Source organism: Setaria italica, chromosome I, assembly GCF_000263155.2.
Source record: "Setaria italica strain Yugu1 chromosome I, Setaria_italica_v2.0, whole genome shotgun sequence".
Taxonomy (NCBI): Eukaryota; Viridiplantae; Streptophyta; class Magnoliopsida; order Poales; family Poaceae; genus Setaria; species Setaria italica.
Window position 1 is genome coordinate 32,749,589 of NC_028450.1, and position 25,490 is coordinate 32,775,078.

General features: G+C 48.4%; 5 protein-coding genes across 5 annotated transcripts; 2 read left to right on the top strand and 3 right to left on the bottom strand.

Annotated features, from left to right (window-relative positions):
* Positions 1-1,053: 1,053 nt before the first annotated feature.
* Positions 1,054-4,056, top strand: LOC101757871 (cysteine-rich repeat secretory protein 15). The gene is made up of 2 exons (XM_004953215.2): positions 1,054-2,079; positions 3,632-4,056. Exons 1-2 carry the CDS (start codon positions 1,296-1,298, stop codon positions 3,739-3,741), a joined length of 894 nt encoding a protein of 297 aa, XP_004953272.1. The 5' UTR covers positions 1,054-1,295; the 3' UTR covers positions 3,742-4,056.
* Positions 4,057-4,082: 26 nt separating this feature from the next.
* On the bottom strand, positions 4,083-8,567 carry LOC101758290 (vacuolar-processing enzyme beta-isozyme 1). Its single transcript, XM_004953216.2, has 9 exons — positions 8,203-8,567; positions 7,192-7,356; positions 6,478-6,634; positions 6,314-6,399; positions 6,050-6,249; positions 5,595-5,643; positions 5,312-5,518; positions 4,648-4,854; positions 4,083-4,532 (listed from the first exon to the last, which is right to left on the bottom strand). Exons 1-9 carry the CDS (start codon positions 8,431-8,433, stop codon positions 4,350-4,352), a joined length of 1,485 nt encoding a protein of 494 aa, XP_004953273.1. The 5' UTR covers positions 8,434-8,567; the 3' UTR covers positions 4,083-4,349.
* Positions 8,568-9,019: 452 nt separating this feature from the next.
* Positions 9,020-13,009, top strand: LOC101758693 (hsp70-Hsp90 organizing protein). Its single transcript, XM_004953217.3, has 7 exons — positions 9,020-10,035; positions 10,698-10,986; positions 11,068-11,153; positions 11,949-12,172; positions 12,259-12,325; positions 12,415-12,474; positions 12,565-13,009. Exons 1-7 carry the CDS (start codon positions 9,133-9,135, stop codon positions 12,676-12,678), a joined length of 1,743 nt encoding a protein of 580 aa, XP_004953274.1. The 5' UTR covers positions 9,020-9,132; the 3' UTR covers positions 12,679-13,009.
* Positions 13,010-17,329: 4,320 nt separating this feature from the next.
* Positions 17,330-18,154, bottom strand: LOC101776403 (vacuolar iron transporter homolog 2). The gene has a single exon (XM_004955048.3). It carries the CDS (start codon positions 18,071-18,073, stop codon positions 17,378-17,380), a length of 696 nt encoding a protein of 231 aa, XP_004955105.1. The 5' UTR covers positions 18,074-18,154; the 3' UTR covers positions 17,330-17,377.
* A 1,982-nt stretch (positions 18,155-20,136) lies between these two features.
* LOC101759098 (autophagy-related protein 13a) lies at positions 20,137-25,384 on the bottom strand. The gene is made up of 3 exons (XM_004953218.4): positions 23,931-25,384; positions 21,125-21,294; positions 20,137-20,785 (listed from the first exon to the last, which is right to left on the bottom strand). The coding sequence occupies exons 1-3, from the start codon at positions 25,089-25,091 to the stop codon at positions 20,494-20,496; spliced, it is 1,623 nt and encodes a 540-aa protein (XP_004953275.1). The 5' UTR covers positions 25,092-25,384; the 3' UTR covers positions 20,137-20,493.
* Positions 25,385-25,490: the final 106 nt, after the last annotated feature.

A 25,490-nucleotide genomic window follows, 5' to 3' on the forward strand; every position in this document is an offset into this window, starting at 1 on the left:
AGGCGAAGAGGTAGGACAACGGTCATTTTCGGTTTTCCTTTCCATTATCGTGGTGAACCGGTGAAGCCAGGTCTGTTCACACCTGCAAATCATACAGCGAGGACATAGGTTGGACCTCGAAGCAGACTGATCAGCAAACGACAGTCCTCGACTATCTGTCGACATGTAGGCTAACCTGCGTATCTAGCTGTCTTTCAGGATTGCATGATGACATGTAGCTACCCAGCTGTTTCTGTCTTGATCCTTTCTTCGTTCACCATTTCATCATTCAGGTCACTAGGTCACTGCAACCTTTTGTGACGAATTCATAGACAGAAACACAGGAGGCTGATAAACTGTCAAATTAAGCAAGCTCCATTTTTATTGATCCTGCTGCAATGGCTACAGAGTCGGCGCATGCATTCAGAGTAGCGATCCATACATGCTTACAACCCGCACAGACGCGAACAAATGGCTTGAGAGGCCTCATGGAAATTTCAGTCTAGGAAAATTATTGGGCAGGAATTCCTCACAGAATGAGCGTAGATTGACCTGGGAACGCCAGCAAACCTGCTCTGTTCCGTTGCAGTGGCTCGTAGTAGTACACGACTAACATGAGGAGGAGAAATATCTTAGCTTTCTCTCACATGGCCATATGATTAGTGAGGAGCAGATTAAAGTTGAAAATGACAAACTAGAGGGCCAAATTCTGCTAGCTGCTCGTTCCCTTCGTTGACAGACGGGGACAAGTTTAGCAGTAGTGCAGTAATCAGTACTGAATCTGATACGTGCATCAACTGACTACACAGCGCAGGTTAGGTGCCTGCTGCTGATACGTGAATGCTGAATGTACAGTGGGATAGGGATGCTAGTCTTCGCTCGCCTACGCTAGATAACAGGCCTGTTAGGCCCACATAGAAATGTCCACAACAAAGCCCATATTATATGTTACGCAAAAGCCCATATCAGGACAGGACGTCTGTGCGAGAACTCGTCAAAACGGCAGCAACTGTTGCGGCGATAACTCTGCGAGCGCGCGCTCACCTTCGCGCACCAGCTCGCCCTCAGCACCCCACCCGAAAATGGAGTTGCTTTTGGTCGTGACGGTGTACAAGAATCTCCGATATGAGCAACAGTGCAACACTGCCGCAGAAACTTCCAGAGAAAGAGCTACGGATCCAGCGTCTTGTTTTAAGCCGTAGAAGAAGCCCACACGTCCGTAGTACGTTGCAGACATTGAGAACCGAATCAAAAACTCGCAGAGAGTTTGCCTATCCTAGCTAGGCACTGTGCTCTAAGCACAAGTAGCTTCACCCATGCACCTGCAGATCAGCTGCCTCGCGGCAGTCCTCCTCGTCCATGTCGGCGGTGCCCCGGCGGCCAACGCGGCGCCGGGCACGTTCGTCTACGCCGGGTGCTCGCCGTCCAGGTACGAGCCCAACACCGCCTTCGAGAGCAACCTCAACTCCCTCCTCGCCTCCATGTCTTCCGCCGCGTCCTCCGGCGCCACCTACAGCAGCTTCACCTCTGGCGCCGCCGGGGAGGAGGCGGTGGCCGCCGCGGCCGATGGCGCGGGCCCGGCGCCGGCGTCGGCCGCCTACGGCCTGTACCAGTGCCGCGGCGACCTGCGCCCCGGCGAGTGCGTGTCCTGCGTGCGCGACACGGTGGCTCGGGTCGGCTCCGTGTGCGCCAACGCGCGCGCGGCGTCGCTGCAATCGGACGGGTGCTTCGTGCGGTACGGCGCCCGCGGCCTCGTCGGCCGCGAAGCCGCCGACGCCTCCGTGGCGTACCGCCGGTGCAGCGCCGGGACGAGCGGCGACGCCGGGTTCCTGAGCGCCCGCGGCGCCGTCCTGGCGGAGCTGCAGCAGGGCGTGGGGGCCACCACCGCGTCGGGCGGGTACAAGGTGAGCGCCTCGGGCCCCGTGCACGGCGTCGCGCAGTGCGTCGGCGGCGTCCCGGCGAGCGACTGCGCCGCGTGCGTGTCGCAGGCGGTGGCGCAGCTCGCGGGCACGTGCGGCGCCGCGCTCGCCGCCGACTTGTACCTGGTGCAGTGCTCCGTGAGGTACTGGGCGAACAGCAACTACTACCGATCGTCGCAAGGTACGTTCGTGGATGCAAAATGCAATGGTCGCACTTTCACGTACTAATCACCGACTAGAAAAATGGAAGAGACAAACTATACTACATTTCCCGTTTGGATCCCTTCATTTTGAAGGAATTGAAATCTACGTAGGCTATTTGTTTTGGAACATGGTATTTCACAACTTTTCAAAGTTTAGATATAAGCCTATCTTAAATTCATGGGTGGGAGATGGAAATTGATTATATAGATCCTCATGCTATGTTTCTAAGTGCAACTTATAGCACGTTCTTTAGCTCGTTCCCTATAGTAGAAGTGCAGCACATAATTATCTCTTCCATATGGCCTACAATAATATACAAATATATTCCACATATAGTTCTATTAACTTAATTAATTTATGTCTAAGTTACGATCATTAGAATGGAATTCAATTTCAAGGATCCAAACGGGGTCTAAGCTGAAAAGGACAAGGGTTGGCTATTTTAACATTCTTTTTATCTTTTTAAATACGTACAAAAGATGCTATATACTTTCGCATTCTTTGATCAATAAATTTGGAGGCGCACGAACTCGAATCTGTAAGACTGAACATGTTTGTCATCGAAAGTCCAGATCTTAAAAATAGAAAGAGCCCTGGTCCAATTGGTGTGCGCATTAGTCGCTGGGAGCAACTAGCTAGTGTGAGTGCGATCAGTGATGAGTGAGACGACGTGGAACTGAGAATAGATTCTGAACTGGTAAACTTCCAAAGCTGATAAAGAGGACAGGGAGAATATATGCCCACGGCATTTGCGGCCTTTTGGTCGATGTTACAAAGCACACTGCCTCTAAGCTACTCACTAGCTTGCTTACCCGGCGCTTGCGAGTCCTCCCTATATGTTGCCCTTCCATTTTAGAATTATCCAGATGCTAGTAATGACTGCGTGCATTCTCCTGATGCAGAGGCCCCAGGGACATTAGCTTAGTTGAAATACTGAAATAGAATTTTCTTTATTTGAAAATAGGAAAGTGGAACCTTATTTGTGAGGTAAAGGTCAGGATGAATCTATCATGAATTCAATCTCGAAATTGATAAGATCATCCATGATATATAAAAAGCAGTCTATATGACTAAAAGATTGCGAGAGTATGTATTCCACACAGCATATGAACAGGTCATAAGGAACAAGGAGAGAAATATTCTCTCTCATTTCCTGTCTCTTCTCTTGTAATTCCCTTATGGTTGCCATATTCTCACCTATATAGTCCATATATAACTTGAACACTATGACAATTGCATTAGTCAAGACTATACTAACATAAGATCCATTCATGATTCATATAAACTACTTAGTCCGTATGTATTGCTGTTGCCCTAACAAGTAGGAGTATTTTCTAAGAGGGACACATGCTGCTCGTTTGGTAGAGGACCATCGCACAGGCACACAGCGTAAACAAAAGAGAGCATTTCGCTGATATTTTCCTCTTATTTTGTACGCAGCTGTGTGCTAATCTAGTTTTCTTTTGATACGACGTGCTGCTACATTTTCACTTCTGTTTGGTGACAGATTCACTTCTGTTTGGTGACAGATAATTCGGGAGATGACTTTGGGAGGACCTTGGCAATAATAATCGGTATCATGGCCGGGCTAGCACTCCTCGTGGTGTTCATCTCCTTCCTCAGAGAAGCTTGTAATTAAGCGCTCCTGATTCAAGTATCTTTCTCTTGCCGCCTGGCTTGAAAAAAAAAGGAAGAAGAAACGGAGGCTAGCTATCTCACAAGGAAGAGATCGATGGATGGTTCAAGGGAAGGTTTCCTGTGAAGCCGTCAAATTGACTGTACCACTCGAAAGCAGCTGCTTCGAATAGAGCAACAAAGTATCATCGGCGTGGATGCATGGAGCCGCATCCACGCATTTTGCCGGTGACGTAGATTAAATTTCTTGCATTCTTCAAATTGTTTGGACAACAGTTATGTTTCCGTTTGATCTTAAACCTGGCCTGCTTGCAAAGTACCTACTTCGGATTGCGGCCTTGCAAGTTGCAACGGCATTCGTCCGTCTACTTTTATTCCGACTTCTTCACTGACGAAATATACAGACGCACGACGAACATTACACACACGATAACTGTATGGTACAGATGCACAATAAGGTAGGTTTTGCAGTGCTTTACAGATCGACTAGTCCTACATACACTGATACACAGCCATATATTACACATCCAGATAAGCTGGGCTCGAGCAGATCACTAAGCAAGTTAAGCAGTAATAATCCGTTACGCATTGCTCCCCATTACCTGGGGAAGATCAAGCGCTATAGCCCTGGACCAACGGGCTCCATCTCGCCGAGTTGTAGCTGCCGCAAGCACTGATGCTAGCTTCCTTCATCGCGGTGGCAGGAGTGCCACGGTTACATATGTTTGCGAATGCGCGCATGTGCTTCATACCGTACTGAGTGAGCGACCCACAATGGGATTCAAAGATTCGTACCTAAAGAAGCTCCACCAGAACGAGTTAGTTCACTCCAGCATGAACAACAACAACCAAGATAGGTCTCAAAGAAAACGAGGATGCTTCTGAGTCGTAGAAGAGTCTCTTGACTTACCATTCGCTTCAAACAATCCCAATCATCAACGAGTGGCTGGCCAGGAGATCTAACGGCTCCAAGCGTTGAAGGTCCATTCTCAACCCCAAAGAGAAGCTTTCCGATAAAATCAACGCTGCTGTCGAGATGCTTCCTATGCGTTACTGTCCCAGTGATCTCCCTCAGAACTTCCAGCTTCTCTTTAGATTTTTCATTTAACAGCTCATACTGAAACCAAACCAACAAACTGTGATCAGACTGATTGCTAAAAGAATACCGGCAGACAACAAATCCACCAAGTAAACCTTCAAAAGTAAACAGATCCTAAGGCAGCATGTGCACAAAATAAACACAAAAGATAAAAGTAGAAGAAAAGTAAAATGGCAGACATGCTACAGAGCCATGTCACCTTAGTCAAAAATTACCCGGATAATCCATGGAGGTAGCAGCTTAGTCACAGAAAAGTGGTAGGATGCAGATAACAATCATTTGAAGATTTATAGACTTATACAGTTATAAACACATCCCTTATTTTTGTCTGTCGAAATAATTTGATGTGTAAGAAAACATCCAGGAGCAAAAAAAACTGTCGGAGTACTAGATAAATCAGTTCATTTTCAATTTTTCATATTTCATAAAGGAACAGAACAGGCTAATGAGTGATTGGTATAGCACAAGAACTTACCCTCTTCCATAGGAATAAAATATCCGCATCTCTCTGGTTGACCACAGACTTTTGGCCTTGCCAAAGTAGCTTATATGTGATGTCGGCATTTTCAGGATTGAAACCTTGGTAAAGGTAGAGCTTCTCGCCCTTGAAGGTCTTATCCCCATACTCCATGACATGAGAGCCTGCACCATAGCTGTTTGAATCCGAAGTACGCTCCTTCACCTGCACAAAACGCTTTTTGACTAATTATGGGTTCATAAATGCAAATGAAATGCCTAGAAGGCAAATTGAGACTCACCGCTTCGTACTGTTCCTTTATGGTTTCCTCCTTCAGATTGTGAGTCTCACTGTCAAGTAATTTCATTGCTATTTGTTACAACACTCAGTGAACACTTCAAACTAAAGTAAATATGCTTCAAGACTAAGAAACTAACTAGTGATGTCACATGGAAAGGTCTCCATTTGCCCTGAATTAGTACCATATTTTGACCCAGAGTATAGTTCACTGTTTTTAAATTATCTATTCTAATGTACCAGTTCCATATAGTACTCAGCTAGTGTACCAATTCCATGTGAGTATATGCAACAGAACCAAAAATGCACAAAATGCCATACAGGCATATAGCCATAGTATTTCTCCACAGACTTTGCCTGTAACTCCCAAATCATGAAACTAAATTTCAGGCAAGATTTCCCCACTAAAACACAAGGTAGTTGCTATCAAAGTCAGCATCCATATTATACGAAGCCTACCTGTCTTCCATCCAAGAGACGCTGTAAAGATCACCTAGGCAGGTAATGTACTCAGAAGGAGGCGATGGAATCATTCCTGGACAGTATGTACCCCAGCTACTTTCTTCTGCATTGGATGCAGTCGTGACATAAATATTCAGGTCCTCCGGCATTAAGCCCTCAAATATACTGCCACTTTCGCATGCTTCAACATATATAACCTGTCCACATGCTTCCAGTTAGACAGGACAGATTTCCTAACAAATTTATGACAAACAATCTTACCATTTTTGCATAGCTGTTGGAAGCATGTTTCTCTCTTAACACCTTCATGAAGTCACCAGCGTAAATATACGGTAGATTTGGCATACCTGCAAATTGCAAACGTCAATCTGTATGACAAAAAAATTGATTTGATACAGCATAGAAGCATATGCAACGCCACATACCAAGGACACCAGGGCCTCCGTGATCTGAGTAATAGATAAAAATATGGTCATTCGGTTTGCTATTGATAACCTTCCTGCTTCCTCCGGTGACTGCATCTTTGTTGCCCAATAGAACTGCATAGAAGTTTTTAGCAGTGACTTGCTCCCCAGTGTAGTCCTGACATTAGAAATAATGTTAACAGATATACTGGGCCAAGATAATATTTATGCATGAACCCTAAGTCTAGCAAGTGCAACACAATTAAACAATAATGTAACAATGGTGAACAACTGGAAATAGAACACCTTAAAAACTAATGGTAAAAGAATAGTGCCTCATGCCATGCTTTCTTTCTCAAGCAATTGTATATTTAATTGAAAAGCTACTCATAACCAGGTGTGAAAATGGCTCAACCTCTCAAGCTTGGTTGGAATCAAATGTTGCAATTCAAGTACCTCACATTAGTCTAAAGTATGGACATGCAATTATCCATCGATCTGCATTGACGTTGAGAGTTTCTCTATATGTTGCACGTGTAAGATATGGAACACAATCATAAGCAACTTGTGACGTATGAACCCTACGTTGTTCTCATTGTGTTGGGCCCACTCCAGAAAGATGATGTACAATCCTAATTAACAGCTTGTTTCAAAGGCAAGTTTGGGCACAAAATGATCCTAGTGTTTCCATCATCTTACTGTAAGAAAATAATAGGACAACTCACTAAGTAGTACCTTCGGCACACCAGCATAAACATCTTCACCCTCCGGATGGTTGATGATAACGCCCTGCCTTGGGTTGAGTACACTATTGGCAACGTCATCATACATAAACACCACAATGTTCTCCTCTTTTAGCCCTCCCTTCAGCAATATCTGGTATGCATGGCATATATCAGCCTGCAATACAACAAATCACATCAAACTGTAAGCAAAAGCACCATGGAAAATAATCTCAAGCTGATATCTGATTCCTGCTAATAAGGAGACAAAACAATATTAAAAGGCATTGAAATTGCCAAATGAGCATGCATATTCAGACAGTTTATAGGTGCATGCGCATAATTACAATAGAAGTCAATGAGTGGAAAGTACAAGTACCAACCTTCAAATATTTTAGCTTTTCAATTGTTAGCTAATGTTCTTGCAAACTTATGCAGCAATGATTTTAGGCAGTGGAAAATTTTTGTACCACTTCATCCTTGGCATAGAAATTTAGAAACAAAATTTGTGAAATTCCATATCCCTTCCTATTTCTGAATCATATTGCTGCTTATACATTTTTCCTTTCATGAAAAGGACTACTTGACAAAGACTAACTCCTAAAGAAGCGGACAACCGTAGCTTGGATAGTGATGTGTCAGTGGACCCTGAACGGCTGAACCATTAGATGTCACTACTAGCTGCACTGTCACATGATCCTTAAACCCATGGAAAAATCTCTGGGCCGAGCAGTTCTTCCCCCAACTCCGCAGAACCCACAACTACCAACTCAAGATGTCGAAAGTACTTGAGATGCTGTACTGCACAAATTCGAAGCATCCTTTTGGCTCAGGACCCCACAAATTGAGCACCTAAAAGCGCAATTCTACGGTTCCAGAATAATTTCCGAAGCGCCTTCTGAACCACGCAACAAACGGACGAACATACAGTCATACACAGCAATAAAATTTCATTCCGTCCTTAGTTAAGGAATCCACGCGCGCAAAGTGCACGGAAGTGAACGGCCTCGGATACCGCGCTCACCTGGTGCCTGTAGTTGCCGTAGCCCGAGGAGCCGGCGACGAGCACCGCCCACCTCGTCCCGACGCCGTCATCCTCCTCCTCATCGAGCGGCTCACCTCCGCGCGCCGCGGCCGGCTCCTCCTCCCCAGGCATCCGAATCACGGGGTCCCAGTCCCCCTCCTCCGTGCCGGCCCCCGCCGCCGCCGCGGCTAGCGCCGCCACGAGCACCACGAGGCACCGACACACCGCCATCGCCACTTGCGTGCCTCACTACTAGAGTCCAGCGGCGGACCGGCGTGACAGCAGCGCGGGGTTCTGGTGGGGAGAAGAAGTAGGCGCAGCGCGCATGCCGGATGCCGCCATGCATGGCGGTGCGCCCTGGATCGCGGACGCGTGGGGTGTGAGCTGGTGCGGTGGCTCGTCGGCTTGTGCGGGCAGGTGCAGTTCCGGACTTCCGGTGCGGCAGCCGTTAATGCTTCGGCGTCAGCGGAACGGAAGTACTGGGGTGGCCGGGTCGGGCTGGACACCCTGGAGATTTTGTCTAAAATCCACAGCCTTTGGGCCGGACCCTGGAGCTTTTGCCTATCTCGGCCGTAGCCCATATTAGTTGGCCCATCAACTTGGCGAGTTCGGGTTGGGCTGGACCCTTTATTAACACATAACGGAAAAGGCCCGTTAATATCCCCGCTTTCCACTTCGAGAGGCGTAAATTTGGAAGTACGCGGGTGGATCCTACTCGGCTACTCCGTGGCGGAACCTTCGAGAACTCTTGAGAGTTGAGGATCCAACGCCGCTGGGCTCCTCCCAGTTTTATAAAATCTCGCCTTAATCCCCATCAAAGCCCCAGACTTTTCCGCTAGCGCCCTCCTCCGGCCCTCCCCAGCCGCCAAGCCATCTAGAACCCTCCTCCGGAGCTCGATCCGATCGGACCCGGCGCGGGCTGCTGCCGCCATGGCCGACGAGGCGAAGGCGAAGGGTAATGCGGCGTTCTCGGCCGGCCGCTTCGAGGAGGCGGCGCGGCACTTCTCGGACGCCATCGCGCTCGCCCCGGGCAACCACGTCCTCTACTCCAACCGCTCCGCCGCGCTCGCCTCGCTCCACCGCTACTCCGACGCGCTCGCCGACGCGCAGAAGACGGTCGAGCTCAAGCCCGACTGGGCCAAGGGCTACTCGCGGCTCGGCGCCGCGCACCTCGGGCTCGGCGACGCCGCCAGCGCCGTCGCCGCCTACGAGAAGGGGCTCGCGCTCGACCCCAGCAACGGGGGCCTCAAGGCGGGGCTCGAGGACGCCAAGAAGGCCGCCGCCGCCCCGCCCCGCCGCGGGCCGTCCGGGCCCGACGCCATCGGCCAGATGTTCCAGGGCCCCGAGCTGTGGAGCAAGATCGCGGCCGACCCCACCACGCGCGCCTACCTTGAGCAGCCCGACTTTATGCAGATGCTGCGCGAGGTGCAGAGGAACCCCAGCAGCCTCAACATGTACCTCTCCGATCCCCGCATGATGCAGGTGCTCAGCCTCATGCTTAACATCAAGATCCAGAGACCCGAGGCCTCCGAGCCGTCGCAGTCTACCCCGCCGCCGGAGCAGCACCAGCAACAGCAGGCGCCGCCTCCTGAGACGAAGGCGAGGGAGGTGGAGCCGGAGCCGGAGCCAGAGCCGATGGATTTGACTGATGAGGAGAAGGAACGCAAGGAGAGGAAAGCAGCTGCTCAGAAGGAGAAGGAGGCAGGTAACGCAGCTTACAAGAAAAAGGACTTTGAGACGGCGATCCAGCATTACACCAAAGCCTTGGAACTTGACGATGAGGATATCTCCTATCTGACTAACAGAGCGGCAGTCTACATTGAGATGGGAAAGGTGAGCCTATTCTATCTCACTAGTTTCATCCAAGTTAATTAAGGATCACATTTTGAGCTCTCACCATTGTTATATTCATTTTGCTTGGTTATGCAATGCACAAATCAGTAGTAGACTAGTGGTCGATCTTTTGAGGGACTAAGTGGGTGACCTGATACTATTGAGTGACTGTTATGAGGATTAATTACTTGATTGGATGCGCTTGCTAGTTAAGAAAATTGCTTAGTTGAGACGCAGTTGTATTGTTGCACATTGCTAGGTTTTAGGAGTAAGGCAGCATTATGCTTAGATCCAACTTTGAACTTCTGCCACGAGTTAGCTGTGTGACTGTGCATGACATATGTTACTATGTTAGCATATTTGGTTACTTTGATGGTAAGGCAGCATTGCGCCTTGAATCCAACTTTGAACTTCTGCCACGAGTTAGCTGTGTGACTTGTGCATGACATATGTTACTATGTTAGCATATTTGGTTACTTTGATGGTAAGGAAGCATTGCGCCTTAAATCCAACTTTGAGCTTCTGCCATGATTTAGCTGTGTGACTTGTGCGTGAAATATGTTAGCATATTTGGTTGCTTTGATAGTGTCTGGAACCTTGACTCACTTTTTGTAACTAAATTTATCCTTGGAAGATGTACTAATATTACTTTCTACCTGCAGTATGATGAATGCATTAAGGATTGTGACAAGGCTGTGGAGAGGGGAAGAGAACTCCGTGCTGATTTCAAGATGATCTCAAGGGCACTGACAAGAAAAGGAACTGCTCTAGTCAAACTTGCTAAGAGCTCTAAGGATTTTGATGTCGCCATAGAGACCTTTCAGAAGGCTCTAACTGAACATCGGAACCCAGACACTCTTAAAAAGTTAAATGAGGCTGAGAGGGCAAAGAAAGAGTTGGAGCAACAAGAGTACTATGATCCAAAGTTAGCTGACGAGGAGAGAGAGAAAGGTATGATAAGCATTATAATGTCATCTCCAGTACCTGTTGGTGGTGGTATTTAAGTTTTGTAATTTGTCTTATGATCTGTAGGTAATGAGTTCTTCAAGGAGCAGAAATACCCAGAAGCAATAAAGCATTACACGGAGGCTCTCAGGAGAAACCCGAAGGATCCTAAGGTAATTCATCTGCCTCTGTTTCTTACTATCTGACTTTGTTATACTGCATATGTAACAGTTGGGATTGATGCTGGGGAATTAGTGCCTTGGCTTGAACCTCGAAGAGCAGGGAGTGTAGAAGGGAGAATATTGCTGATTGAGAATAAGAATGATGATGACTAGAAGATAGGAGATTTATTCATTTTGGTTGATCTAGAAAGGCTTCTTGCTCTTATGAAGCTACTTAACTCTTAGCATTTATATTTCAATCTGGAACGTGCAATTGATTTAAATTATCCCTCTTTTAACTTTCGTCATGCTGAATTGCTGCTGTGTCACGCTTTCTTGCTTGTTGAACATTCATAGTTTCTTCCTCTTATCTACTTGAACTTTCCTAGTTTGATTCCTTGATTCAACATTTCAACTTGAACCATCTGCTGCTGGTCAGAACCAAAGGATGCCCTATGTGGTAACTAAAATTACACTTAATTTGAACATGTTTACGAAATTACAACGCAGCAAGTTGCAGTCGCAGCACATAAGCTCTACAGGTTGCGGTTAGTTAACTTGATTGTAACAATGATGTTATGCATTCTTGCAATGTCTTGCGTGTTTGCGCTTTTTGCTACTTATTAGTTGATTCTGAATTGATCGATTAATTCCTGATCTATGTAATGATCTAATCCACGATATGTTTCTTAATTGTTATATATTGATGTGCAATGTTTTCAATCTTTGGTTGTTGTGTATCAGCTCATATGTATGTCACTCAGTCTGTAAGGCTGCAACTGACATTCAAATGTTCTTTATCTACAGGCTTACAGCAACAGAGCTGCCTGCTACACCAAGTTAGGAGCCATGCCTGAAGGTCTTAAAGATGCAGAGAAGTGTCTCGAACTAGACCCCACCTTCACCAAAGGGTACACACGGAAAGGTGCAATTCAATTCTTCATGAAAGAATACGACAAGGCCATGGAAACCTATCAGGCTGGCCTAAAGCTTGATCCGAATAACCAGGAACTGCTTGATGGTGTTAGGAGGTAAAGAAAGCTTTGCAATACCAGTAACCATATTGTTTAGGTGTATCTTTGCATAAGTTTACCAAACAGCTTTCTTGTTGGAACAGGTGCGTTGAACAGATCAACAAGGCCAACAGAGGTGAAATAAGCCAGGACGAATTGCAAGAGAGACAGGTAACCATACTGGGACATGCTTTTGTGTTGTTTGGTACCAGCTGCTTCAAGTTCAGTGTTGTTGACTGGTCCTCGTGCTGTTTCTGCAGAATAAAGCTATGCAAGACCCAGAAATCCAGAACATCCTTACGGATCCTATTATGCGACAGGTACCATCGAATCTGTGTGCTTTGTTGGAATCCTGGAGTCAAGCTGATTTATATTTGGCTGATAGTGATGTAACGATTCCTGTTTCGCAGGTGCTAATTGATTTCCAGGAGAACCCCAGGGCCGCTCAGGAGCACCTGAAGAACCCAGGAGTTATGCAGAAGATTCAGAAACTCGTTAGCGCTGGAATAGTCCAAATGAGATAATAAGAACGATGCGGCTGTGCACACCTGTTTGTGCCATTGTGCTGGGCTTGTTAATCCACATGCCCCCGGTCATATATCTTTCAAAAATGTAGCCGTGGCAGAAGAATCAAGTTATTGGGGGGCTAGCGTCTTTTTCCCTATTGGATTGTTGACATTGGATTATTCATATTTGTGGTACTGAATTATAGGTGGCGACGTGTTTTCTTATCCTAAGCATTTCACTCCTGCTCCATGAACCGAAGGTGGGTGCTAGTCTGCTAGAGTAGTTGTAGTCTTGTAGAACCATTTCCTTCTAGCCAATCAATAGCAAAGTTCCTGCTTAGATGGCATATATGTTCGTGTTCCCTTTATAGCTTTATATACTCTGCTGCCTTCCATTTCATGCGATCCAACTGAGGTGTGGGCAAGGTTGAAATTTTCAAGTTCCCTAACTTTTGCGTGGATAGCACGGTTTGCATCGAGACTGAGGGATTGGTTGGTGCTTCGGAAGCGTAACAGCAGCCTGCCCAGCGGAGAGGGGGAGGTCGTGAGCCTGCCGGATTCTTGTCTGCTTCGCAACCTGGAGAGCTGCCCCAAGCGAATAGAAGGGGAGTTGATGCAGCTGGAACAAATGGAGGAATGATATTGTGGGACCGTGTGGCGTTTCCCTTCTCCACGCTTGAGCGCATACAACGTTTGAGCTGTAGTTTTTGAATTTTTTTAAGAAGTTGTTGCTAGCTTTTTTTCTGGGAAGTTAACACTAGCTTTTAGAACATTTAGAACATGTGGGTTTTTTAGAAATGACTAATATTATAGAGTCTGCCCAAGTGTGGCTAGATGCGTTTCTGGTTACAACCTTATTTTCTAACACGTGTTATAAGAATTAATATGGAGATGTCAAAATAAGTCTCCAATTAGTAATAGTAGAATAGTAATAGTTGGTATTATAATATGTTTTGGTTCCAAATTGTTGTCTTTTTTGTTTGATTGTCCTACAAAACTTTTAGTTGCCATCTTTCTTATCCCCATCAACTACACGAAATTTAGTGGAGGCAATTCTTTACACATCACTAAAAAAGTTCTCAATTCCATATCTACCATTAGAAAAGTTCAAGCCGCTTTGATGCCATAGGTTGATTTTTTATTGGACCTCAGTGCCATTGCCGTCTATTTTAGGGTGAACCGGAGCTCAAAGCGAGATGAAATGTCCATTTTGCCCTTCCAATCCCCTCCCACCTCTCCCCTTCGCATGATTTATGTTGTGTTTGGTTGGAAAGTGAGTAGGATGGAATGGTTCTCTTCTATACTTTATGTCTGGTTGGAGGGATGGAATGGCTCATGGTCGGAAGGACGAGGATGAACTGGCTCGCGTTCCGGCCGCACATGTCCGCGCCTGCACATGCTCCGGCCTCCCAAGTCTGCGCCTCCTCCTCACGCTGGCCGCCGAGCGCCGGCCCGTGCGTGCGTGTGCGAGAGGGCGAGCCGGCGACGTCGCTCACGCCGTTCAAGTAGGGCCTTGTTTAGTTCACCCTAAATTCCAACTTTGGCACTATGCAAAAAAGAAGATTCCCCATCACACCAAACTTGCGATACATGCATGGAGTACTAAATGTAGACGAAATTAAAAACTAATTGCACAGTTTTGTTGTACTTTGCGAGATGAATCTTTTGAGCCTAATTAGTCAATATTTGGACAATAATTCACAAATACAAACGAAACGGTATAGTGTTGCTACAGACTAAGTATTTTTGGCATCCCAAAATTGAGCAACTAAAAAGGCCTAGCGCGTCCCGCTGTTTTTTCGGGACGAGCTCGTCCCATGCGAGCGAATATTCCACTCGCGGAGCCGTCCTAGCGCTCGTCAAGCAAACACCATCACGAGCGCAGCCGCCGGTCTCTCTGGACTGAGCTCCTTTTTCATCTTGGGCTCGAGCTGCCCGAGTCCAGGACCCCGTTCTCGTAGGAATGCCTCCTCCTGCTCGAGCTGGAGGCGGTTCCTGTGAGACTCCAGCCCGTGGGCCAGTTGGGCCGGACCGAATTCAAGTTACTGTAGTGATAAAAAATACTGTAGCTACGAGAGATAGTCCCGTATCGGAAACGGAAGGAGATCTTTTGCGTGGAGCGAGGATGAAAACGTAAGAAAGTTAATTAGCAGGTGTTCTCCATCACGTGTACAGTGGCATCCTCCCTAGCTCGTTCAACAGCAGGAGGCGCTAGAGGTGCTTGTGGGTTCGGGGCAAAGGGAGGGGATCGGAGGGAACGGAGGCCGGGAGGGACGGGGAGCAGCAGGCGAGCCGGGTCACGAGGAGAACGGAGCGTGCGTTGTCCCACACGCACATGGTGGCTAGCCATCGTCGAGAGTCTGCGCTGCCGCGGTTCGTTGCTCTGGCCCGAGCACCTCCGCTGCTGGTACATTCTCCACTCCCTCCGTTCCTCTGTCTTGTGCTGGAGCCGTCGCCGACCGGTGCCGAGGCCACGCCCGCCAGAGCCACTGCCGCCCGATGCCGAGGCCGCGACCGCCCGGAGCCTCCCCACCTGATCCGGCCATGGCTGGCTTGCTCCACCCTCGGCGGCATGCAAGGATAGCGGCGCCATTTCTTATCTTTGAGCACAGACGAGCCCAACATGTAAGAGGGTCATTTTGGCCATTTTCATAAAAATCTGATTCCTAACGGCGAGTTGTGGTGACGGATGTAACGGTAGTGGCACCGAGCTCAATTAAAAAATCAACCTATAGCTTGAAAGGCGCTGGAACTTTTCTAACAGTAGATATGGAATTAAGAATTTTTTTAGCGGCATGCATGGAATATGCTCCCTTTATTATTCTTTTCCGGTACAAATCTGATTCATATACACACACTCGTGCACCAACGTTGCACGTATTCTTCCGGAGGGAAATGTGAGCACCTGTACCAAAAGTACGAGACTTACCCGAACGTGGGAAATGTGAACACCCGCAATTTTAGTACGAGACCTACCCGAGCGTGAGAAATATGAGCACCCGCATCAAAAGTACGAGATTTACCCGAGCATGATTGCTCCGCTCACGCTCATTTTCCACTCTAAATGGACATGTGGTTCCTAAACTTTGCAAGTCGTCCCACCACCGCGCAATAATCAACCATTTTCTGCAATTTGTTCGAAGTAGTAGCTCGGTCGTCGTATGTACTTGTCGAAACAGTGTGCATTCTCTTAGTCTTAGATGGCACATGACAAATAAAATTTGAGATTCACCCTGCCCAGATTTCATACCCCTGGAGGTCGGAAAATCAGCGTGCACAAATCAAAAGGATTGCAATGTCATACTAGAAACAGTGCGCAGCAGGTACGTCGTCGTTTCTTTTTCTTGCCCCTCAGCCAGTACCTGGGGGCTGGGGCACGTAGATGCGCGTGTAGCCGTTTACGCTGGAGAACCATGTTTCGGTCACGCATTCGGGAGATCCACGTTTCCCGGGACATGCACTCACTCCACGATCACGTTCTCTCTCTCCATCCTCGTGGATGCGTGGTCTCGCCGCAATCGCAGGGGCCGTTAGTTTTATGCAAGCCATTAACATGCTTATATATAAGTACGGAGTATATATATCTGAGTTCTACGAGACCTACCCGTGCCCGGCCATCTCACATGGTGACATGGAGTTAGTACCTCGGATGCTGTTCATGTTACCCGACAACTGCATTGCTCGGCGGATTCTTCCTCGATCGATCTCATGGCTGCCACCCGAGACGGGCTCTCGTGGTCGCGTGGCTCCCCTGTGGACTCTGGTTGCTTGATGCTCCATGACTGGCAAGTTCCCAGAACATCTTTCTAGGCTGATTGAGAGAGATCTGCTGCGTGCCCCGGTCCCTGTCTCGCCCGTCCACGATCCCCGAGCTTTTTTATGTTTCGCACTCCGGTTGCAGCGCTGCTTGCGCGAACACACGCGACTAAACAAATCCATCACCGTGGCGGTGGAACTGGAGCGCGCGGGGCAAGCCACGGCTCGCGAACGCGAGGAGAGGGCGCGACATCTGAGAGCGCCCGCCGGCCGCCGCTGCCGTCGGCGTGGACGGCCGCGGCCGTGCCGGGCGTTCGTGACGCGCGCGTCCGCTAGTGGTGGAGTGGTCGTGCTGGGTGCCACGGGCAGGATGCCGTACTGGTACGTGCTCGTCTGAAGTCTGAACACACGGGACGTGCGTCCGGCACGTTGCGCATGTGCCTGCAGTGCCGAGGTTCTTGCGCAAGTGCATGCGGTTTGCTCGGGTCTCTCCAAGTAAATACGTACGCGCTGGCTGCTGGAGTCCTGCAACTTGAGCCCGTGGTACCGTGTAGTGTGATTGCTTCTGACTATAGATTGCTCAGTTCGTTCGCAAATTCAGACATATACTGTAGGAGTGTAGGTCAATACAACACGAAAATGCTATGGCAAAGATTAACAAAGCCCGAAAGGGCGCATTGACATCGAATTCAGAGAAGTACTATGGTGTAGTGTACTCGAAAATGTTAACACGACGTATCATCAGTGATCCGTTCAATTCTCCACAGTGCCACTATGTCCAAGTCAGACGACGATGGAGGACAGTGCAAGTCACTACCAATTCTAGTATCTAACGATGTAGAGTAATGTAGAGTATAGTGCTTCCAAGTGCGTGACGGGCCATACCAAACCCCCGTGCCCAACGTCGATGTCATATACCGATGGTTTGTTTATTTACTGACAGAGAGAACGTGGCATGATTTCACGCGGACATGACCTGCGTCTTGAACGCCAGGCTGCACAGCTTGAGCACAGCGAACGTGACCGCCATGGCGAGCCACCCTCCCAGGAGCACGCGGACCCCGGAGCGGACCACGCTCGCGCCGCCCAGGTACGCGCCCGCGGCGCCGAACCCCACCAGGCCCAGGCTGCTGGACGCGCACACCGCCGCGAACCTGCCCGCCCACGGCCGCACGAACCCGCCCGACAGCAGCGGCAGCGCGGCGCCCGCCGCGAACGCCAGCGCTGACGCCGCCGCGGCCTGCGTCGGGCTCGGCAGCCCCTCCTCCTTGCCGCCGCTGCCGTCGTCGTTGCTGCCGGCGCGGCCGCGCTCGGAGTGCGCCACCTGGATGTCGTACTGCGCGTACACGGACACGAACTCGCCGATGGCCATGCTGCACGCGCCGGCCACGAGCCCCGCCAGGCCCGACACCAGCATCGCCCGCGCGCCGTCGTTGACGGCGCCCACGCCGATCATGAGCGACGCCACGGAGACGAGCCCGTCGTTGGCGCCGAGAACCGCGGCGCGGAGCCACTGCGCGCGGGCCAGGTAGTCGACGCGGCCGGCAGCCGATGATGACCCGTGGCCGGCCGCCGCTTCGATGTCGCCCGCGGCGACCCCTCCGTGCTTCGGCTTGGAGGGGAACTGCGCGGCGTCGGAGCTGAGGTTGGGAGCCATGTGGAATGGAGGCACAAGCGCAATGATATGCCGAGATGGGAAGGAGCAGCAGCTCAGCAGCTGCAGATGGATCGGAGAAGGTAATAGATGGAATGTGGAGGCCACACGCTGCGATCCGGTGGAGGTATTTATAGGGAGAAGGCGATGGCTCTGGGGATCAAGATGCTCTCGTGCGAGCTACATGTCTTGGTGCAAACCATCTACCCGTGCAACCTTAAAAATTATAAATCAAGACTATAAGATACTAATCCAATGGACATGGTTAGTGGTGGAATTATTTTGCAGTTAAGTCCTCTACCCGCTGATCACTAATAGTTTGCACAAGATACGTTCACTTTTTACAATGTGGAAAAAAGGAGGCCAGGCAAGGGTTTGGATTCGATTTTTCCGGGCTCCGTTGAGCCGGGTGCATGGCTCGTCGTCGCAAGTCGGCGTGCAGATCGCCAGCACCTGGCTCGTGGCTTCCGACTCCAACTGCCAACGCTTTTTCTCCGGGAGTAAAATACGAGAGGAAAGAAATTGCCCCAAGTCTGTATGGAATAAGGCTACTCCGGCGTTCCTCCTTTACTAGCTTAGGCCTAGGAGACAGGTGTTTGAGCGTTCGGTGCCCGCCGGCCGTGTGCGCGTCATGCCGGCCGGCGTCAACGTGCCCAAGAACCCATGATCTCAGCTCGTCATAAGTTTGTAGTAGTAGTGTTTGGCGCGCGTGTGTTCTTGGAAATTGTTTGTGACACCTCGCAATGCCAAAAAGTTCTAGTCTCTATATTTGGAGGGCACCACATCAAAGCAAGCAGCATGACAGCCTCGATCATCTACTTCCTGATTTTTCGTAGTTCCTAGGCTTTGCGAGATTTAAGCCATCTTTAATTTAGCAAACCTGAGTGAATTTCAGATTCATTATGTGCAGTAAATCCATCCAGATATCCAGTGTCCGTTAAGCATTCCAGTTACGAATCGATAGCTTGATGTCCCCTCAGATTGTCAGGGTGTCACCACCATCACACAGTGGTTTCAGTTACAAGGATTTTTCTTCCCTTTGATTGCAAAATCTCTCTTCTCGCTATAATATTTCGTTAGCTTCTGCAAACAGTTCGACACGCACATCGGCACATGGAACGCCCGATCGCCCTGCCAAACTGCTAGCCATATTGGCAAGCTTGATGCTGCATCCATACTCGTCCTCTCACTCTCCGAATTAGATAGTAGTGTTCGGGGAGTTTACGGGAACTACAGCGCAGCTTGTCTCATGAACGATCTGTTATGTCATAGCAAAGTTCCTTCTTAGTTCTTACTCATAACAAGCAAACGGGATAGAAAGTTTCAGGAGGGGAAAAAGATGCGTGGTGTCGCTTTATTCTGAGAGATGTTTCTTCGAAGGAAGTCACACGTCTAAAGAGAGAGTATAAGAGGACGCTAGTAAGAAACGGAAATGAATAACGAGCTCTTGGTTGCATCTCGAACCTTCAGCTTGGAATGAAAAAGGAACGACCCAAGTCCTAAACTGGGATAGATCACGCGGGATATGAAGTCACTCGCTCCGTTCCAAATTATCGTTTTAACTTTCTAAATAAATAGATATTATTATACATCTTAGATATAGAATAATCTATAATTTAGAGCGAAGGAAGTATAAACGCAGAAGCTGAAAGACGGAAATCAACGTCCCGAGAAAGCTCGTAACTTTTGCTTTTCGGGGAATACAAAATTTGGGTCGTGCCCACGACCGAAAGAAAAAGTTCAAATGTTCCATTATGAAGGCCAGAGGGTAGATTAGACTCCTGCCACCCCGAGGAACGTGGGATGAGGACCGAGGTTCAAGCCTCGGCCGATCCACCCCGCACTCTAAAGGGGCGCAACCCGCAGGAATCGAACCCAGGCCATTCGAGAACATCAAAATTGGGACACTTTAAGTATGGCCTTTGCATTTTTACCAAAAACAATGATCAATCTCAGTGCCACCAATAGGCTAGCACAATCCGAAAATTCTAGGACCAGGTTAACAGGAATTTAAGATATCAGAAAGCGAGTACAAACAGCTCCAAAAAAAAACGAGTCAAGAAACAGGTTGATAAATTGAACTTAGTAATATAAATACTACAGATAGAATCAATAAACAATTTGGTCTCATGATCGATAATTCCACACGCCTGAGCGCTGTGATCATCACAGGCTTCCAGCGACAGGCTTCCAGTTTGTTCAGCTTGTATACAAACACTATGAACAAAGGTTTAAGAATCAGAAGCAATTTCCACAATAGAATCAATGGCAGCCTGGATATTCTATTTCAGAAACCAGCGCCAGTTGATTAGTTATTTACATTGACAAGTCCAGAATATGTTACCAAAGCTCACCATATAATCAACTCTACAGTTTGGATTCTTCACCGGTTAAAGAATATGGAATCAAGGGCGGTATTGGCGCTAGGGTTTATCCAATGAATCCTGCAGCCTAGATCTACTACGTGCTAGCAGGTTCTCCTTTATTTCTCTGAAAGATTCGAGCTCCTCAAGTGCGTCAGATGTCCTGCGGGACATGAAGGAGCTTGTGCTTCCAGCTTCAATAGATTCGGCCCTTGATGTATGAGTTGAGTAGCTAGAATCTCGCAGTGGACGTGCAGACTTTAGCAGGTGGACAAGATAACCGACAGCAGCGTCTTGTGATTTATGGGATGAGGAACCTGCCTGATCCCCGACGTCCTTCCCACTGCTACTCCTGTAAAGTGCATGCAACAGAATCAGAAAGATTCACTCATGAGGATTGCAAAGGTTCCCAAGCAATATGATCATTGGACATATAAAGAGGCAGCCTATGTTGCTTACTCCCTCCGTTCCAAATTGTAGGTTGTTTTGATTCTTTTAGGTTCGTAGATATTATTATGCATCTAGACATACGATATATCTAGATGCATAATAATATCTATGATTCTAGAAAAGTTAAAACAACCTACAATTTGGAACGGAGGGAGTAAGTAACACATTGGACAACAAAAAAAATTCGGTTGGCACATGGAGTACAGAATGATCCAGGAAATATGTAGGAGCCAAAACATACCCTGGTCGGGAATCTGGATCAACATCATCAACAGCGAAAGGAAAATCCGCGTCATCAGTATCATCCTGCATAGACAATCTGCTTGAACTTCTTGAGAACCCGAGTCGTGGTGAACCACTAGAAGAGAAGACACCAGAGAACCTGCCAGATTCATCCCTACTGTCCTTAATCTGCACACAGACAAAAGTGTTAAAGCTAATCAATTCAGTGAACATGTAATACAATTCAGGCACTCAGTGTAGCTTTGTAAGATGCACTAAATGATTGTCTAATACTCCTTGGTCTACATATTTGACGTTTTGGATATGCATGATCTCCAATGAGTACCTTTTAGCACTAACAAAAATATATTTGTAAAATCCAATAAAATTATGAGATTCTAAAGTATGTTCCAGGACAAATATATGCCTATGATTTTCATGTACCTATTAATATCTGCAACGCTTTTTATAGTCAAAGTTTCTCAAGTTTGGCCAATCTTTTCTAAGATGTAAAGTGTTTGAGGCATGAGGTAGTAGAACAAATGCATGGAGCAAAGCATAAAACAAATAGTTATGCTAAACTAGAATTCAACAGGAAACTGAGTTACACTGGCAAGAACAGGTTGCGGAGCTTGCAAGAAAAATCAGGAATTAGATTATAATGGTAGTCTAAAGGTATTGTCAAGGTGCGGTTTCTCAATCAGAAATGGTAATCCAGTTCCAAGGAAAGACATATATATGGAAAAGAAAAGGTTATAGAGATAGGCAGATGCACAGACAATCTCTTGATTCTTTAGTATGGCATCTCAAGAATTAAATCAGCTTCATACATTCCCATGGCAATAGTTGAGCCATGACTTCAGCTCTTTCTACTATTATAGCACCCTGATTGGCCTTCCTTAATAATATTCTAAAAATACAAAACCGACAACAATTTCTGTGCATGAGTATACATGGACTTTTATTTGGAGTCGCAGGATGTAGCGAACATGGAAAACAACACATCCACTGGCAAAAGAGTACTGTTACTTTGTCCAATTTGATAGTTCAATATGACCATGCAAGCTTGGCTAATCACTAAATCCTACTAAACTTCTTCGCTATAAAAGGGATCTTGTCCATATCTGTCTGTTGAATTTGAGCTGTTCCTAAATGACACACATAAATATCAAATTTGAATTCAGACTCACAGTCACTTTCAACATTGAAATTTTATTCCTGGTGTATCTGAAATATATCAAAAAATCTTTAAACTCACCATCGAGAGCAAACTAAAAGCCCATTTACACGTGATTGAGAAAAAAACTAGTAAACAAGGCATGCTAATGGTTCTAGCAATAAATTCTGAAGATGAACTGAGGGACTCAACTATACATAAAGGGCTTCATCGAGAAACTAAATGTCGATCAGTTTTTTGTCCTAAAAAAAATGTCGATCAGTTCTTTAAGATTTATCATGGAGCTGCATACTGGCTTCCAGTATGAGCTATGAACATCGTACTGAATGGCCATCAAACAAATTGCCAGCTAAACTTCAAAACAATTGCATAAAAGAATAATGCGCAATATGTTGCTAGCAGCACCTTAGAAAATCGTAGCGCTATGCTATACACATGCTGGAGAGAAATTAATCAGGTGGTGTAACACTATCGACAAAATCAAATTGGTGCAGCTAGGCAGGGAATATCCAATACACAGGATGATCGGTGTATGTGTATCTAAGGAATCCTACCACACCATTGCAAATACTATAAGGGCATGTTTGCTTGCTGTCCGTGTGAGCTGTTCCAAACTGTTGGTCAGCCAAATCAGCCGCCCATGAATCAGCCTCGCATGGGCGCAAAAATACACTGTGCATAGGAACACGGCTTCGGTTCAAACGTTGTCCTAGCCCATGTTCAATGGTCAAATTTTGGTCAGGCTGTCGCAGGTGCTCATCCAAACACATCCTAAATCTGTGGAGGGTGAATACAGAGAACCCTAGTTTTTTTTTTTACATGGATCAAATTTTATAACAGTTAACAGGATCCTAACTACGGACAGTCTCATGATGAGAGGAAGGCCAAATGAGACTGTATTACTGTATTCACAAGTAGAAACTTGACATTTAAATAGCTTGGTTTCAAGCATACAAGGACAAGCAATACAGACTGCAAGACTGCTAGTTCATGGTGACTAAATACATATCCAAAGAAAGATGGTGAGATTTTAGAGGGCCTATCATCTACACTTTGTGGAACATTTGGAAAGAAAGAAACATAAGTATCTTCCAAAATGGGGCAAAAAGTGTCCTTCAAATAGCAAACCAAGTTCATGACGACATATGGCTAGTGGAGCCAGAGTTTATAGCTGCTCTAATTTTAGCATTGTCAAGCTTTGACCTTTGCCAATGTGACAAACAGTAGTCAACCTCTGCTATTGCTGTGGGCTTGCCATCTCTTTCAAGTCTAAAATCAGTACTGACCTTGCCAGATAAAGAAAATGCTACTCTGATTAGCCCCCCAACAGCTGTGAACTTGTAACAGCTCTTAATTTGAAGGCCTGATGAATGAACACACTAACTAAATTTTAAGATTCATAATTTGCAAACAAACCAACAGAGAAGACTTAATTTTAACAGTATGCCTTTCTGATTTTGCACAAGTATTCTTATCTACAAGTCTTTCATTGAGAGGAAAAAAGAATGAACTTAAATGCTCACCGCACTATCCTCTAAACTGCAAGGTCTCATTCAGATGTTGGGATATGATACTTCTTTACAGTCCCATGCTTTCAACTAAGCAAATAAACATCGTGAATTAATTACGGACAAAAGCAAGCAATCACCTTTGAACCAGATGGCAAGTTAGCATAGAGATCGCCCATCCGGATGCCATCTGCCCTCTTGAACGACCGATTGGCCTCAGTCGGGGACTCCTGCATCCCTGCCTCCCCTCGCACACTCTTGGGAGACGGTGGAGGAAACATGAAGGCTCGGGTGGGTTCCGACATGTTCCGATGGTGCACAGGGCCCCTGCCACCGCCCACCTGCGGTATGCTCATTGGCGCAGTCTCGCCGCTAAACCGCGAGTGCAGGTATCCAAACGTGGGCGGCGAGGGCGTGGGGGACGCGTAATGGGTCGGCGGCGGCGAGAATTTCGCCTGCTGCCCCGGGGTGTGCGGCCAGGGCGCAGGTGACGCCCAGCTGCTGGGGCGCCGCGAGGGCTGCGAAGAGGGTGAGCCGGCGGCCTCCGTGAGCGAGGCCGGGAAGGCGCGCATAGGATCGGCCGCCGGGCTGCCGACGTAATCCATGATGATCGCGGCGGGCGCGAGGGAGGTGACCTCGAAATTGAAGGCGGCGAGGCTGGGGCGGTACTGGACGGAGACGACGAGGCGGCCGAGCTGGGTCTCGACGGGGGCGAAGCGGTTGGTGCGCATGGCTGCCTCCTCGGCGCGGGAGAAGGGCGCGGCGAAGGAGCCGACGCGGTGGCCCATCTCGTAGTTGTACACCTGGCCAGACGCGCAGAGCGTGCGGAAGGCGCGGTAAGCTGGAAGGAAGCGGAGCGCGGCGTAGAGCGACCGCAGCAGCGTGATGCAGCGCTTGTACGCCCGGTTGACCGCCAGCCCCTCCCCCACCGCTGCCGCCGCGGCGGCCGAGGGCCAGGGCTCGCACGCCACGGTCCACCGCTCCACCACCTCCTCCGCCCCGCCGCCGCCGCCCGACGGGGAGAGGTACACGTCGACGACGAGCGGCTCCCCGGGGGACGGCTCCGGCAGGTGCTCCGCCGCGGGCGGGGGCGGCGGCGAGTGGAGCGGCAGGTGGAACCACCTGTCCCGCCTCCTGAACGCCGCCGCCGTGGCCGCGGGCGCCGACGCGTGCGGGCGCGGCGACCGCACGGCGAGGATAGCGTGCAGCGTCTTATGCAGGAACTGCGGCACCATCAGCTCCGCGCCCGCGCGGCCCCCTCCGCTTCCGCCCGCACCCGCCGAATCCGACAGGCTCGCCATTGCCGATCCCGATACCGATCCCTCCCCAACCCCGTAGTTGCAGCAGCAGCAGCAGTAGTCAAACTCGACCGCGAGCCGCCGCCGCCGCCGCTCTGCATGGCTTCATAAATCTGGCCCGCGCGGGTGACCGGGAGGCGCGCGATCGAATTGGGAAAGGAGAAACAGATCTGCGAGCGAGACGACGGGGAAGTTGAGTTGAGATGAGCTCGTGGGGTTGGGTTGCTGCCGGGCTTGGACGAGGAGTCGTGAGGGATTGGGGATGGATTCCGCCCCGGTTTTGAATCCGGCTAAGGCCTAGTTCGGCAGTGCCGGATTCCGGTCAGGTTTACTTCCAGACTCGGTTTGGTGATGCCACCTGTATCATTAGAAAGTGTTCGGATACGATGGGTTAAACTTTAG

What these genes read in the sequence shown, in the direction of transcription:
- LOC101757871 (XM_004953215.2), top strand. Translation starts at nt 1,296, where the DNA reads ATGCACCTGCAGATCAGCTGCCTCGCGGCAGTCCTCCTCGTCCATGTC. An exon ending in CTACTACCGATCGTCGCAAG is followed by an intron (nt 2,080 to 3,631) that starts GTACGTTCGTGG and finishes GTTTGGTGACAG; the next exon opens with ATAATTCGGGAGATGACTTT.
- LOC101758290 (XM_004953216.2), bottom strand. Translation starts at nt 8,433, where the DNA reads ATGGCGGTGTGTCGGTGCCTCGTGGTGCTCGTGGCGGCGCTAGCCGCG. An exon ending in TTTATGCTGGTGTGCCGAAG is followed by an intron (nt 6,635 to 7,191) that starts GTACTACTTAGT and finishes TTCTAATGTCAG; the next exon opens with GACTACACTGGGGAGCAAGT. An exon ending in GGGATTGTTTGAAGCGAATG is followed by an intron (nt 4,533 to 4,647) that starts GTAAGTCAAGAG and finishes GAGCTTCTTTAG; the next exon opens with GTACGAATCTTTGAATCCCA.
- LOC101776403 (XM_004955048.3), bottom strand. Translation starts at nt 18,073, where the DNA reads ATGGCTCCCAACCTCAGCTCCGACGCCGCGCAGTTCCCCTCCAAGCCG.
- LOC101758693 (XM_004953217.3), top strand. Translation starts at nt 9,133, where the DNA reads ATGGCCGACGAGGCGAAGGCGAAGGGTAATGCGGCGTTCTCGGCCGGC. An exon ending in TGACGAGGAGAGAGAGAAAG is followed by an intron (nt 10,987 to 11,067) that starts GTATGATAAGCA and finishes TATGATCTGTAG; the next exon opens with GTAATGAGTTCTTCAAGGAG. An exon ending in GAAACCCGAAGGATCCTAAG is followed by an intron (nt 11,154 to 11,948) that starts GTAATTCATCTG and finishes CTTTATCTACAG; the next exon opens with GCTTACAGCAACAGAGCTGC.
- LOC101759098 (XM_004953218.4), bottom strand. Translation starts at nt 25,091, where the DNA reads ATGGCGAGCCTGTCGGATTCGGCGGGTGCGGGCGGAAGCGGAGGGGGC. An exon ending in ACTTGCCATCTGGTTCAAAG is followed by an intron (nt 21,295 to 23,930) that starts GTGATTGCTTGC and finishes GTCTGTGTGCAG; the next exon opens with ATTAAGGACAGTAGGGATGA. An exon ending in GATCCAGATTCCCGACCAGG is followed by an intron (nt 20,786 to 21,124) that starts GTATGTTTTGGC and finishes TGCACTTTACAG; the next exon opens with GAGTAGCAGTGGGAAGGACG.